The sequence below is a fragment of the Poecilia formosa genome, unplaced genomic scaffold (genome assembly GCF_000485575.1).
Source record: "Poecilia formosa unplaced genomic scaffold, Poecilia_formosa-5.1.2 Scaffold537, whole genome shotgun sequence".
Taxonomy (NCBI): Eukaryota; Metazoa; Chordata; class Actinopteri; order Cyprinodontiformes; family Poeciliidae; genus Poecilia; species Poecilia formosa.
In genome coordinates this window covers 19171-35175 of record NW_006800476.1, presented here as the reverse complement: position 1 = coordinate 35175, position 16005 = coordinate 19171, and the positions used below count along the sequence as shown (strand labels likewise).

The 16005-nt window shown below is 37.3% G+C and overlaps 2 protein-coding genes across 3 annotated transcripts in view; one reads left to right on the top strand and one right to left on the bottom strand.

The window, feature by feature from the left end:
• The first annotated feature begins 1465 nt into the window (after nt 1-1465).
• Nucleotides 1466-9267, top strand: LOC103129330 (acidic leucine-rich nuclear phosphoprotein 32 family member B-like). Of its 2 annotated transcripts, none has more exons than XM_007540382.2 (7): nt 1466-1636; nt 4551-4700; nt 5577-5699; nt 7348-7525; nt 7601-7689; nt 7762-7837; nt 8700-9267. In XM_007540382.2, exons 1-7 carry the CDS (start codon nt 1583-1585, stop codon nt 8774-8776), a joined length of 747 nt encoding a protein of 248 aa, XP_007540444.1. In that variant the 5' UTR covers nt 1466-1582; the 3' UTR covers nt 8777-9267. The 2 variants fall into 2 exon arrangements, with proteins under 2 accessions (XP_007540444.1, XP_007540443.1); XM_007540381.2 differs by having other exon boundaries at nt 7598-7689.
• Nucleotides 9268-10455: 1188 nt separating this feature from the next.
• LOC103129348 (coronin-2A-like) overlaps nt 10456-16005 on the bottom strand; it is an 11554-nt gene continuing 6004 nt past the window's right edge. Inside the window, exons 7-14 of the mRNA XM_016664981.1 lie at nt 13907-14011; nt 13554-13650; nt 12992-13107; nt 12832-12922; nt 12611-12747; nt 11921-12088; nt 11783-11851; nt 10456-10912 (exon numbers count right to left, since the gene is read on the bottom strand). Of these exons, the coding sequence (XP_016520467.1) occupies nt 10850-10912; nt 11783-11851; nt 11921-12088; nt 12611-12747; nt 12832-12922; nt 12992-13107; nt 13554-13650; nt 13907-14011 (846 nt within the window). The 3' untranslated portion in view covers nt 10456-10849. The remainder of the gene's footprint in view (nt 10913-11782; nt 11852-11920; nt 12089-12610; nt 12748-12831; nt 12923-12991; nt 13108-13553; nt 13651-13906; nt 14012-16005) is intronic.

Genomic DNA, 16005 nt, shown 5'->3' with positions numbered 1-16005 from the left:
CAGCTCTATGCCTGTGGAACCTGCCATTCTCTGGTGAGCTACTTGTGTGTATGTAAATATATATACACAACTCATTACTATTTATTTAAGTATTGTACATATTCATTTGGTTATTTATTGATTTATTTATTCCAGAGTCCTGTTTATTCGTCAGGCACCTGTGACATTATTTTGATGGTTGTAATCACTTGGGTTTGTGGTGTAGCGGAGAGGAGGAGGTGGTTATTTTCAGGGTCTGTGGGTGGGGTGGAGAAAGAAACCATAGCTGTGATTCTAACTGTTGCTCTCCTCGTATTGGACAGTGATATACTCTAAGACCACTGTATGTATAACTGCTTGTTGTGAAGATGATCTACAGTGATATGACAATAAAGAACTAAAACCACAATAAAAAGCTGTGTATAATGTGTCTAACGTTTATTTTATATACAGAGTCCACATTCAAAATCTGAATTAAAGAGAAAAAAGTGTTTGTTATAGTGTAAAGATTGATGCGTTTTTTAATGCTTGTTTTCCAGAACAACTAGCAAAAGCATCTGAACTTCAAAAATGTTAGATCAGGGTTGATTTTGCTTTTTAGGGTGAATAATGCAAACGAATAAAACGGCGAGTTAATAGAGACCAGAATGGGTAAAATATGACGGCATGTTAGGGTCATTGTAGAAGAAGGAATACATTTCCGTCAAAATATCACTGAATTTTTCAAGAAAAGACAAAAAACATTTTTTTTTTTTATTGCAACTTTTCAAACTCAAACTGCCATGTTTTCTCCTCTTTTTTTACTGGAAAATGTCTTAGATTAATCTAAAAATTTCAGAGTTGTTTTGTAAAATGTGTGAATATTTTCACTGTAAAATGAATTCCTGATTGATTTTAATATACACACATCCACTAGAGACGCTAGAAATCAATGTTTCCTTCATGTTGCCGTTTCCCTCCGTTTTTCTACATGTGATATGTTCAGGTGCTTCAAGAGAAGCTCTGAATCTATTGCGAAAAGAATGGGGGGGGGAAAAATGAAACTTATTTTTTAACTGACGGCTTGAAGCAATATTTGTGCTGTAATTTTCTAAAACATCCCACCAACTAGTTTAGGAAGTCATTTAACTCGAGTTACATGTGTTCATTTTGCTGTTTGTCGTTTAAAATAGCCAAATTTCTGTTGGTACTTGAAAGCAACAACGCCTTGACCCACTTTCACACACGCTATGTAAACGTTGTGTTTCTGTATCGCTTTATGATATGAAAGCAGCGCACTTCCGGAAACTATGTTTGCCTTTTCAAAATAAATGTAAAACGCTAAACATACTTTGGAGATTATTCCATAAATACGAGGCTTTTATTTTGCTTATATATGGAACAAACTGATATATATTTCAATTATGAGCTAGAATGTAAAATAAGTAAAGTTAATAGTCAGCGCCTCTACTGTACCGCCTCAGACTTTTATTGTTGTGGTCTTCGCTGGAAGTTCTTTGTGCTAGCGGTAGCTAACTTCACTCTGTTTCCGCGTGTTGATGCTGAAGAGAGGATCGTGTAGAAACGAGTGTTTTGCATCGCAGAGAGTCAGAAGTAGAGAAAAATGGACATGAAGAAGAGGGTTTCTTTAGAGTTGAGGCACCGGTCTCCAGCGGAGGTGAGAGTCCCGGGTTTTTAACTATTTGACTGCGGTGTGAATTCAACCGGCAGCGGGAGGGGGAGGAGGAGAGGTGGTGGAGCACATGGCAGCTGGATCTGCAGCTTCACCAAACTACAAACTTATTTATTTATGTCTTCAAGTCAAAGTTATTCTAAAATAACAGATAAATTTAAAATTTTTGGAGGTAAATTTATTCCCTGTTGTTCACGCTACTGTTTGTCTAATGCGAGTATAAACTTGTGCTGGTGACGCTGAAGTTAGCGTCCGTTTTGTAACTTTAGTAAAGGGATAATTTTGAGGAGTTTGAACTATTTTTATTGAATTATGGACCAAATTATAAAATCCTTAGACTGCTAATACCTAGACTTTGTTATTCTAAACTGAACAGTATTTTTTAATACAGTTAGTTATTTGTGAAACATTCGTTTTAATGTGAAACTAAAACTAGTGTTGTAGTACCCATTTCTTTATCTTTAATATTGTAGTATAAACTGCAACAATTATACCAGTCTAGCCCGATCTGAATAGTTACACACTAAATATACATTCTTAAAAACAGACATTTATTTGTGAAATTTATAAGTATCTGTTGTAATTTTTTTAATTTCACAAATCAATTTAAGACAACAAATAAAACAAAAGTTTTTAAGAATATTTGTAATGTGTAAATTACCCAATCAAACTTTAAACTTTGCAATTATAAACGATGTATGATGATTCAAAATCTTGAACTAGTGAAATACCCCTTTACTGTAGCTCTGAATCGGATACCAACTTCAGCCTCATATATCCGTGTTTGTTTCGTGGGCCTGACTAATATCTGGAACTACATTACTACGCAGCTGCATTTGACTCCGTTAATATAAAGTAATGATTACAGCAAATTATTAAAGTAGCTTTACATTTTAATATTTTAATCCGTGGAAGTTATTAAATATGTTTATAAACCAATAACTATGTGTTGTTTGAATATTACGACGTATTATAATTTAAACTCGGCAGGAAATGAGTTTTGAATGTTAATCTTTGTACATTAAATAAAATTAAAATAGAAAGGTAAGTTTTAAATATTAATTTTTGAGTTTGCCTACACTAAACTTTGTGCCCTTTGTGTGTATTGTTACGTTTTTTTTTCCTTTAATAGCTGCCTGTACCAACGCTGTGTCAGAAAGTAGTCGGAACCCATAGCAGTAACGTGCCGTTAAGTGCGCGCTAATGCTAGCTTGAAGCTAAAGTAGCCTAACGGTAATTCATTGCGCTCTGCCCGATGTGTTATTCATGTTAGTTAAAATTCTCAGGTTCAACATTAAACTTAAAAGAACAATATTGGGATTTTCTTTTTAGCGTTTATGGAGGTTAAAAAGAAGCATTGCGACGGTTAGCAGATATGAGACCCACGTGACGCCGCTCGTGCGTCGGGAGTTTACAAACAGAAGAGGAGGTTGGGTTCCAATAAAGACCTGGTCAGGACCCGTTCCAATTATAAAACTGGTCAGGACCCGTTCCAATTATAAAACTGGTCAGGACCCGTTCCAATTATAAAACTGATAAGGAAACCTTTCCATTTATAAAACTGATAAGGAAACCTTTCCATTTATAAAACTGATAAGGAAACCTTTCCATTTATTAAACTAATCAGGAAATCTTTTCAATTATAAAACTGATCAGGAATTATAAAACTGCTAACTGGTCCCTTTTATTTATAAAACTGCTATTTTCCAGTCTAAGATTGATGAGGGGTGCTTTCCATTTAGATTGAAGTGAAATATATTTTACAACCATTACAGACTAATTTTCATCCAGCAGAGCTAACTGTAGCTTGGTCCACAGGCGAGCCAACAATAGATGTGTAAATCATTAATTAGCAAGTAGTTAGCGTGTCTGGAATGTGCACCGTCTGGGGGGTAAGAGGTTGATGTATGAGGCAGTAACCAAGGCATCAAACAGTCGTTGAAGAGAGATGTTCCCCTTTTCAAATTTAAACCCTGGAATTAAAATGCATTTATGTTGCGTTGCAGAGCTTTACATGTAAATAAAATCCCTCCACACCTGAGAATAAAGTCCTGCTGAGTGATCAAATCACTGTTTACATGCTAATAAATGCACAAAGAAGCACAGTCTAGCTGCTAATTTGTTGTGGGCTGGACACACACAAGACATCAACAGGTCTACTGGTGTTTCTGTAGCATTTAGGAGCTTTAATTACTTATATTATTCAGACATGAGCATGGCTGGGATTCACTTAAAAACTCAGGTTGAGCTAAGCTAAAGATTTCTACCAATAAAAAGAGGAAACATCGAATAGCTTTCTAGTTATTATTGCAGGCATGTTGTTCTTTTCATAGAGATTATATGTGTTTTGCATGTGTTGGTGTTTATCACAGTGGACACACGTAGCTTTTAAAAACATAATTTAAATAGTCACCTGATGTCCACCAATAAATTTATGAGAAAATCTGATGTATAAAATCCTCCCAATACTGTAGAAGTGAAAGTACTTTTCAGTTCAAGCCACTTGTATCTTTTGTTGAATTTTGAATCCTACTGTTGTTATAGATATGTTAATTTTTGTTCCTCCATTAAAATATTACAATAATTTTATACTCTAGTATTAGCTGGAAGCTTCTGCAACTGGCTGATCATCTGTTGCGCCCTCTGGTGGCCACTTTAAGCACGTTGGCTCAAATCATAAAATATTTTTTAAAACTTTACCTTATAAAGTAAAAACATTATAATAGAGATTATTACTGTACATTAGGACAATAAATTGATTATTAATTTGGTGATTCCATGATTCAAAATAGATACATTTCGAATGCACTGATTTGACATTTTCGAGCCGATGCCGATATTGATACCGCAGTTATGGCTGATATTTCCTGATATTACATTTACTTTTCCCTCCCCTCAGGTGCAGGAGCTGGTCCTGGACAACTGCCGCTCCAGTGAGGGAAAGATCGAAGGAATCACAGAGGAGTTCTCCAACCTGGAGCTGCTCAGCCTCATCAACGTCGGCCTGACCAGCGTAGCGGACATCCCCAAACTGGACAAGCTCAAAAAGGTGAAATCTATTCAGAATCCTCTGGCAACAATAAGCTGATGTTTCTGCAGAGTGTAACTTATAAATGCTGAAACTGTCACTGTGTCATAACACAAGACAGATGATCTGTGGGAAAAAAACGAGCTCCTCCACCTTCACTCAGTGCTAACGGGAAACAACCAATCAGAGCCAGGAGGCGGGTCTTAGTGCTGTCAATCACCCCTACTCTGTTACGCTGCAGCTAGCAGAGAATGAATCATCAGTGATGGCATAAATCTAAAAAAAAATCTCAAATTTTGAAGTTTGAAAAGTCAAAAAATTGCTAGAGGAAAAGCTGGTTTCTAGACAAAACGTGAACATTTCTGAGTTCAAAAGTTCTAAATTTCTATTTTTGAAAATTTTTGACTTTTGAAACATTTTCTAATTTTTTTTAATAAAAAAAAGTTCTGAGATTAATCTAAACAAATTCTAGAAAAAAACTTAAAATTTTTCGTTTAAAAAGTCACAAATTTTCTAGAAAAAAATTCTGAGATTAATCTAAAATATTTTTGAGAAAAAAACTCAAATTATGGACTAGAAAACAAGAGTGAGGAGAGCCGAACCGTAACGGTTAGTTGTTTCTCTGCCAACTGCACATTTAAGGGCGAGTACACAAGGTTGATTGACAGCACTAAGCCCCTCCTTCTGGCTTTGGTTGGTTTGTTTTTCACCGGTTCTCATAAACATGTTTTTATAAAAGTTACACGCTGCAGTTTTAAATGATCTGTTGATCATTTAAAACTGTTGTGATGTTCTCAACATCACAACATTTGTTGTGATGTTGAGAACATTTTACTGCTGCAGAGTCGCTTTAAATCCCACTAAATGCTTTAATTTCACCCCCCTCTGTGTCTGTAGCTGGAGCTGAGTGATAACAGGATATCAGGCGGTCTGGAGGTTCTGGCAGAGCGGCTTGTCAATCTGACACACCTCAACTTGAGCGGGAACAAGTTCAAAGACATCAGCACGCTGGAGCCGCTGGTAGGTCTGAAATGAGACGCCAACACCTCCGATTTGGTTGGTTAACGACGGACACGACGCCTGCTGGCTGGGTTAGCTTACAGTCGACCTTTAAACTGGAATATTGAAGCAGTAACGACTTAAACATATAATCTGACTTTTTTTGTTGTTGTCTGGCTTTCTTTTCTAAGAAAATAAATTACAAATGACAGAAAGTACTTTGTATTAGCGGCAGGCTGCAATTATTTTTAATTGTTTAATTACTGGGAATATATTCATAATATTAGCTGAATGAAGACAGTTTAGTTTTTTGTTTTAAATATCTGACGTAGAGCAATCCTCCCCCAATCATTCCAGGGTTTTTTTCAGCAACTGACCAATCAGCATTCCAAGTACAGAACTCCGACAATATTGACAGCATCTATCATAGAAAACACGCTGAGGTCAGAGAGATTTTGAGGAAAAATAATAGATAATCACGGTCTAAGTTGTCGGTGGGTAATAACCGATCCTGACAGCCGTTACCCAGAACGTGTAGAGGGCAGAATACAATTTATTACATTTCCAAAACCAAAAAGGAGCCTGGAATAACACAAGAAATCGATCTTGGAGTGCAGCCCACCTCACGTCCAGATGAATGAAACTGATGGACGGAAACTACCAAGTTAGTCAGCACCACAAAGGTAACCGGTTGAAAACCGGTTACCTTTATAACGACACTTACTGATGGCGCCATGCTAACGACTCACTGCTCCATGCTAAATACTCACGGCTCCGTCCTAACAACACGGCTCCGTGCTAACGACTCCCTACTAACGACTCACGGCTCCCTGCTAACGACTCACTGCTAACGACTCACGGCTCTGTGCTAACGACTCACTGCTAACGACTCATGGCTCTCTGCTAATGACTCCCTGCTAACGACTCACGGCTCTGTGCTAACGACTCACTGCTAACGACTCATGGCTCTCTGCTAATGACTCCCTGCTAACGACTCACTGCTGACGGCTCAAGACTCCTTACAAACGGCACAGGCTCCGTACTAACAACGCATGACTGACGGCTAAGTCAAATAAACACAACTCAGTTAAATTAAAGCAATGCTAAACATCTAATCATTTCCAGATCAATAAGTGAAGGTAATTATGCTGGATTTTATGCGTGTATATTCCAACGGTAGCTCTTTGGCAGCATGAAAACAGACTGCGCTAACTGGCACCGTTTCATGCTACTGTTTATTTCTAAGCATTTTTTTGAAGGCAGATTTTCACAAGCCAGTATTATTTACACCCATTTTGTCCCACAGCGTTCACTCTCACAACCAACCAGACTTTGTGTCCCTCATTTGTCCTCCTGGGCTTTATCGTTGATTTCTCCATTTATTGTCCAGCCTTAGCCTGGCCGTAATATTTAAAACAAGATGGCCGCCCTGGCCGTACTGACAAAACGATGGAACAAAGGAGGGAATTGGTGAAAAAAAATTCAGATTCTCCAAAAATGTAATTTTCAAAAGCCAAAAATGAGATGATTGATTTATGAGCTAGCTCTATTCTGACGGTAGAGTTGGTGAGTAGTTATGAAGCGGAGGGAACCGGTTCTGTTCCTGGTTCTGCTCCGGTCCAGGCGGCTGAACGGTTGTTGTTTTTTTTTTTTTGTTTGGCCGCTGCAGAAGAAACTTCCTCAGCTGAAGAGTTTGGACCTGTTCAACTGCGAGGTGACCAACCTGGGCGACTACCGGGACTCCATCTTCTCGCTGCTGCCTCAGCTCACCTACCTGGACGGCTACGACGCCGACGACTGCGAGGCGTCCGACTCGGACGGCGAGGCCGACGCCGTCGATGATGAAGGTCTGCGGCGGCGCCAGAGCCCAATGAACGGTTCGCCGTGTTTGATGTTAATCTGAGCCTTCTTTGTCCTAGAAGGAGAGTCGGAGGAGTTCTGGGAGGAGGAAGAGGACGATGATGAAGATGTGGTGGCGGAAGAGGACGATGACGACAGCGGTGATGATGAGGTTAGCTTCCTGCTTCATCTCCACATCTTCATCACGTTGGTCATCACACTAACATGCTGGTGTTTTTGGCAGGACGGTGGGGTGAACGGAGAGGTGGACAGTGAGGAAGATGACGAGGATGATGACGAGGATGACGAGGAAGATGATGGTGAGTAGCTGGGCTCTTCTTCTGGTTTAACCTCCAGTCTAAGCTAAAAACGTGATTTTCTTTTTAATATGCCTTAAAAAAAACTTTTCATACCCCTTAAAAATCTGGAAATATTCAACCCTCTAAAATAATACATGCTGGTCCAATTAATGACAGAGTTTCTTATATTTAAGGCCTTAAAATGTCTTAAATTCATTACAAAAATGTTAGCCTTAAGTACTTTGGTCACAGGTCTTACATTTTATTGTGGCAGGAATATTTAACCTTCTTTGTTGTTTTTTTTTTCTTTTTCCTTGAAGGCAAATTGCTTTCTGTAATTTGAGGCAGTTGCTAACTAGCTACTAATGTACATTTACTAGCGAGCTTTTTTTTTTTTTTGCATCTATTATGGATGCAAACTGCAAAGTTTCTGCTGCCAGCCCATAGTTGCACCCAATCATCTCCGATATTTAGTTTTTCTTAAATTTTATTCAAACTGGCATTAAAAAGGTCTTAAATTCATGTATCTGTGATTAAGGCCTTAAAAAGTCTTAAATTAATTTTAAAACCATAACTTGACCTTATATGCTTTAGTCACCAGTGTTAAATTTTGTTGTGGCAGGAATATTTAATCTCATGTGTAGTTGTGTGTTTTTCTTGTGGTTCTTTTCTGTCAGGCAAATGTTTGAGTTGCACACAAACATTTGCTAATAGCTGCTAATCTGTCCTTGCTAGCTAGCTAGCTTTTATGCATTTAAAAAAAAAAAAATTATTCAAACTTTATTGAAAAAGTCTTAAACGTCTTAAATTTGACTTTCTGAAACCTGCAGATGCCTTTAATTAGTACATAGTTAAGTTCAACGGGTAAATTTTCTGTCCACAGACGAGGATTCGTCTCCGGTAAAGGGACAGAAGAGGAAGAGAGACCCGGAAGATGAAGATGATGAAGATGATGAGTGAACCTCCCACTGTTTCCATCAGCCAACACCAGCTCTGCTTCCACTCCCACTGGGCTGCATCCCATCCGTTAATCCTCCAAAACCAAAATAACTTTCTCCTCCGAGCTTCACGTTTAAATTTTATCAACAATCCGCTCCTCAGATTCTTCCTTCGTTTTTTTGTAGATTTCTTATAAACTCAGGAATAAAATGTAAAAACTCAAAAGTTAGAAGACATTTATAAACATTTTCTTTCCTCTTAAAATATGGGATTTCCTCCCTTTTTTATTTTTATTTTGTCATATTTATACAATCGTCACTTTTTTCAGGAGCTGAAGGTGAAAATTGACCAGATTTAATTTTTACCACTTTAGTTTCTTTCTCCGAATACGTCCGACTATATTTTACCAATAGCAACACAAAGATCGTAGTATCTTCACAGAAAACATGAAATCTGACATTTTCCTCTTCAAAACATCTGCAGTTATAAAATAAAGCCTCAGTTGAATTAACGTTTCGTTGGTCGATTCCATCAGAAGCCGTTTGTGTGATGATGTAAAATAAGATGTGAAATGATTAAGTTCAGGTCGGTGGATGCAGGTTTTTGTATTTTTGAGGTTTGAGTCTTGTTTTTTTTCCCCCTTTGACCTTTGACCCGATCTGTCGTCCCGGTTCCCCGCAGCCAGCTGCGCTCAGGGCAAACTGTGTTTTGTTTTACTTTTTTTCTGCCAGCAGAGCTTTTTAAAAAATCTATTTTTTCAGAGAAAGTTTTGTTTACTTTTGTATGGCTGTCTCGGGACGCTGCCTCTCTCTCTTTTTCCTCTCTTTCTCTCCCCTTCTGCCTCAGAGTTCGTTTCCAGAGAGATCCATCACTGTCGCAGCGAAGCCATGAGGTTGTTTGCTTGTTTTTTTATTTTTTATTTTTTTTATTACTTTCTGTAAGTTAAAAATGAGAAATCATACAAAAGGACTCTGTAAATAAAATCTTAACATTTTCCTCCTGGTGTCTCTTCATGTCTTCATTCTGAATTCACAGTTTAGACAAAAAACTCCTAATAAAAATGTTTCTGGTAAACTTTTATTGGTAAATTTCTACACCAAAGTTGTGTTTAACAGTGACAGTCTACTAAAATATAGTTTATTCCACTAAAGAGGAAAAAAATTTAAGTTCTTCAAAAAATTTCAGCAATTTTCTAGAAAAAAACTACATGAGTTTAAAGATTTGCAAGAAAAAAACTTTTCATATCTTTTTGTCAAATTTCTGAGTTTAATCTAAAAAGTCTAATTTTCTAGAAAAATGGGAATTTTAGTTTCAAAAGCTGAAAATTTTTGGTTTGAAACAGGAATTTACCCCCAGAAATTATCAAATTTCTTAATCTAAAAAAAATTCTAGAATAAACCTAAAAGGTCTGAGTTTCAAAAGTTAAAAATTTGTCATGTGAAAATCTTAAAATTTGAGATTTTTGAGTTTTTAAACTCAGAAATTTCCTTTTTTCTAGAAAAATACAACAATCTGAATTAATGAATTACATTTAATTTCCCTTTGGGATCAAAAAGGTATTTTTTGAATTGAAGATTTTTTGGTGGGAATCTATTTTACTATGAAATGACCCTCGTGTTGTATGTATTATAAGAAGCTACGGAATAAATTTTCTGCAACTTCTAGTTGTGACGTTTGTCCACAAGGGGGCAACAAATCAACGTTTTTAGCACGAAATGAATTTATTTCTCTCAGATGAGCCTCAGCTTTCACTGAATGATGTTTATAGTTGCTCAGCTTTACCCAAAGATTGTTTCTAATATTTACTGTAAATAAGTTTGTACTTTGCACAATGCTGTGAAAATGCTAGAAATTTTCAGGATTCGTCACCAAGATGTGACTTTGTTGCATTAGAAAACTTCCAGAGTGAAGAGTCCTCAGTTTATAACATTTAGTACAAACATACATTAAATACTGATCTTTTCTGCCTATTCATTTCATTTAATTATCAAGTTTTAATTTTATTTCCACTGTTTTATGTAGATAAATTAAACAGTTCTTTGTTTCTGGAGCAAAAATGAAGCAACTTCCATGTTGTTGGGGTGAGTAATGTGATCAGAAGGTGGCCCTCAGGTTGCTCCGGTTCTTTAAATCCAGCTCCAGTTTAGCGATTCTCACCTGCAGGATGGAAACAACCAGTCAATCGATTCACTCAAAGTTTGTCCTTTTTATAAAGGGCCTAAACTTTGTGTAGATCGCTGCTGGACCTAGAAAAATAGCTTCTTGTGATCAAAGATCAATTATTAACAAACTGATACTATTTAATATACAACTAAATGGTAAATTAATCAAAAGTTGCTATTTCTGTCCTTACATAACTTCTCTAAATTTAATGTCAACAGTAAACACTGAAACAAATTCCTGTTTGCTGCAATAGAAAAGCTAATGCAAAAACGTTAGCTTACCTCACTAAGTTAGCATGTTTCGGAATGACATTTTAGAACAAATATTTAGTCCTGGTTAGCATGTTAGTAAATTATTAAAATTATTCATGATCATTTGAGTGCTTTTAGTTAATCCTGTCTAATTCAAATGTTCGTGTGGGACAAAATTTTACTTTTGGAATCAAAACAAATTGTTTTACAGATATTCATATGCTAATTAAGTTCTGCTAATACTAGTTTAAGCTAGTTAGCTAAACTAGCAATTTAAAAAAAATTTTAGAAAGCTAAAGTTGTGTAAAAGTCTTAGTTTCTAGGACTTGATGTTATGGTAACTGTAACAAAAACCATAGTTTGCCTTTCTTGTATTTTGTAAGATTTACTATTAATGCTATTTTTATTTTTTATTTTTTTTACTTTTTAATTATTTCTTTTTATTTAGTTTTTTCATACAATGAGTTGGCCTTCAAACATTTTTGACCAAGAAAAATCACATTTTCTTAACCTGTCAAACAAAATGCAGACAAACTTCCACATGTTAAAGTGAAACGTCATCATTTTCATCCGTGTTTATAAACTATAAACCATTTTCTGTTTTTGAGCCGACCTCTTTCTGATGCAGCTCCTCCTTCAAGCCTCTGATCTCGTCTTGTTGTTTGTAAAATGCCTGCAGGAGCTGAAGCAGAGAGTCTGTCATTCTGAGTTTAAGGAAAGTCTTTATTATGAATCTGCGGTTCTGTCGGACCTCGCTCTCGGTTGTCGGCGGCGGTTTCTCGGCCGGTTCGCGGCAGTGAGGCGTGCAGCGGTACGACCACAGCGGACTCTCCGTCTCATCCGGCTGCCAGCCCGACAGGTCGCTCAGCTCTCTGGGGTATTTGGCGTCCTGATAGGCCAGCTGCTCCTCCAGGAAAGCCTGAAAACAAGAAAACAAAACCAAGTGGAGACGTTTACACAACCAGAAATTAAAGTTATCTCAATTGTTTTTATCGATTAATCAGATTTTTGGGTTCTTAAAGATTACATTTTTGGACAATCTGGATTTTTTTCCTTTGGTTTCCATAGTTCAGGTTGATGTGGGCGCTCCACGGCGGCCATCTTGTTTTACAGCTTCTGTTTAACTGGACTTTGAATTCAGGTCAAAAAGGCGACCAAATATAGATGACAATAAAGATGTTTTTTTTCTATGAGAATAAATTCATAATATTACAACTTTATCCAAATAATGTTGATTTTATTCTAAACATACTATAACTTTATTCTCGTAATACTATGACCTTTTTCTTGTAATATTCTCATACAACTTTGTTCTCATAATATCATGATTTTATTCTCATATTCTCTTGTTCAACTTTATTCTCATCACTGTATTTTTCTCAGTGTGGCCCTGATGCTCCGTCCTACACCTCTCTGTGTCTTGTGGCTAAACGTATCACACCTTTTCCATAAAGTCCAGGTTTGTGTTTGTCTGGAACCTGACGGCGCTCAGCTGCTTCAACTGGTTTTTATCCGCAGGAATTTCAGCGTACGGATTTTCCACATGAGCCTCCGGCCTCAAGGACATCAGCACCGGGCCTGAAGAGGAGAAGAGAGCCCTGCTAGCCGCGGATATGACCCTGACCGTCTGTAACCACTGGGATGTTTGTGAGGGTTAAATACCCCTGTTGATGCCCAGCAGCCACTCCTGAGCCGTTAAAGCTGCCTGGTTTCCAGCCGTCATCGGATACAAATCCTCCTGGAAAACCTCAGACTGGAACAGAAAACCTCGCCTCATCAGCTGCTGTCACCAATAACAACGAAACAACGGGATGATCAATACCTGTTTGCGCGGTATGACCATCGACAGAGGCTCTACCAGGTCTTTGACGGCAATCAGCCGATAAAAGCGGAAAATCTCACACGCTCTCACATCCAGGCCGCGTTTCGGCATCACACCTGAAATCACAACAGAAATAAGAAATGTTTCCCAGCAGATTTAATCTGAGCTCTTCCATTGTTAACTATCACTGCTTTAACATCATCAAGCGCTACTTTTCAGAACGTGTCCAAAGGGTGGCCCGGGGGCCATTTGTGGCCCTTGAAATGGTTTTAGAGCTAAAGCTAAACCAAAGTTAGCATTGAATTGGTTAGCAAGAGTCCTGAATATTTACTCCTTGTTTAGTGTTTCATAATCCAATATGACATTGTTTTTGGTTTGTATTGCCCAATCTCTGTATCCTGGCTCCTTTTAGGAGATCAAACTAATTAGTCTGTCCCCAATTTTTACTTTCACTATATTCAAAATCTACGTAGGCTTCTCTATGTTCAGCACTTTCTCCAACCGAACTTGTTTTCTCCATTTTAAGTGATTTAAATAGTTGTGTTGAGTGTGATAAACCAACCCAGGCCTTTCTGTGGCAGCAGCGACCTGTACTCCATCAGGAAGCTGATGTAGGGCTTCTCAGAGCTCAGCTCGTAGTATCTGATGTTCCCGTCGCCCTAAAACACAACAACAACGTTAATACCAAAAATCAATGCTGCTGTTTTTAATACTAAAGTATTTAGAGGCAAATACTATCTGAAACCAATCAGAAGTACTGATTGCCAATCTAGACCAAAAACCTTATAAACATCACAGGAATTACATTGAACCAACAATTGGTAAATAACACTTTACTGAACTAGGAAAACGTTTTAGTGTTCAGACCCGACATGTTCCAGTAGTTATTCTGGATTTAATTAGCATTTTTCAAACCTTTCCAGCCAAGTAGAGCATCTGTGTATCAGGGTCGTAGAACGGGAAGAGAACTCCTGCAGATCCGTCCAGATCTTCTTCATACAGAGGCTCCGATAAATCATCCTGCATAGAAAAGGTCAAAAAGATGTTTTAGGTTTAAACCACATGTGTCAAACTCAACATGTGGCCCGCCATGTCATTTTATGTGGCCCCCGCAGCATTTTATAGGCCGACATTGACTTACAATAGGTTTTGAGCACGAATTAATTACAAACTACATCTCCCACAATGCATTCCGATTGTTACCAGCTAACATTACGGCTTCTCGCCACTAGAGAGCAGCAGAGTCACCTCAAGCTGCTTATTGATTTTCCCAGCGAATAAAACTGAGACATCGACAAGCTAAGATCAAAACGTCCAAGAAAAGAAAAATCGATTTACAAGTAAGACTGTGAATGAAGATGTGTGTGTTGGTGTCAGGGCGGCAGGTCGAGCTAGACGTTATCTTGACCGACAACATAAAAAAAAATCGGTCCTGTACTATTTTATCCGTGAAATTACAATCAAATTAACATCGACTATTTAGTCGCATTTTATGCGGTTTAGTTAATATTCACCGTGAATCCAGATCCCATCACAAATTAAGTAGATAAATGCATCTACATTTTTCTCGTAGTGACAAAAACCACCCCAATAACTTTTAATAAATTAAATTAAGCGACTTCACTTAAATTAGCATCACTTCACCCGCTGGGGTCTGAACAACTTCCTCCTGGTTCCCATCTGCAGAAAAATTTGCGCTAATTCATCAGTCAGTTGGATCTGTCTGATCCAAACAGACCAACTGAACTCCGTGAGTGTTTTACCCTGTGCGGTCCGGTGTGCGCTTTTACCAGGATATTTATTTATTTATTTATTTTGCGTGGTTTCGCTTCTCCGAAACGGACAGATGTTACGTCTGCAGCTCCTCCAGAGCGCCGCTCTCCTGGGTAACGTGAACCCAGAAGGCTCCATTTGTTAAATCCGCTGGATGAGTTACTCCCAGCGGTTTCTAAGTCTTTGCAGCGGCGGAGCCGTGTCCGCAGTGGTTGAGCAGCGGACTGCGCATGTTACAGTCTAATTAACTTTTGCATCGTCATTTATTTCCTCCAGATAAACTACCGGCTCTTCAAATGGATTGACACAGTGTTGCATTCTCTTTAGTTTTCTCTGGTCTGTAATGGAGACTTGAATTTAAACCAAAGGTTTGTAATGCGCTTCCTAACCATTTTTTATTTGTAAGTATTGATTTTATTTTTTAGCCAAGCCTCTGTCTCTGCTAATGACATCTTCAATACATTTTTTGATCCCAGGTTTAGTTTACGGACTGAACAGAGAGAATGTATAATGTTACCATTATACATTTTGAACTGTTGACTTTATTTTTGAACCATTTTTTTAATTGTAAAATGTTGATTTTATTTTTGAACCATTTTTTATTTTAAAGTGCTGATTTTATTTTTGAACCCTTATTTATTTTTGAACCATTTTTTATTGTAAAGTGTTGATTTTATTTTTGAACCCTTATTTATTTTTGAACCATTTTTTATTGTAAAGTGTTGATTTTATTTTTGAACCCTTATTTATTTTCAAGTGTTGATTGTCTGAAAGACCTTAGACCTGAATTGCTCCATACGGGGTTTGAACCGACGACCTCAGTATTACCAGCATGGTGCTCTAACCTGCTGAGCTAACTCACCTACCTTACAAACTGTTGAGTTTCCATGGATTTAAGAAGAACTGACATGATCTTACCACAATGGAGATTTGATAAAGTACTTATATTCCAATGTTTTTCAAAACAACATACATAATATTTTATTTTCCAGAGATTTTGTATTTTGAAGTGCTGATATTATTTTTGAACCATTTTTAATTTTCAAGTGATGATTGTATTTCAGAGATATTTTTTTATTTTAATGTGTTAATTTTATTTTTGAACCATCTTTTATTTGTAAGTATTGATTTTATTTTTTAGCCATTTAACCAATTCTCTGTAGAACCATTTGTCTCTGCTAATGACATATTTAATAATTTTTTTTATCCCAGGCTTAGTTCATGGACTGTAATGTGAAATT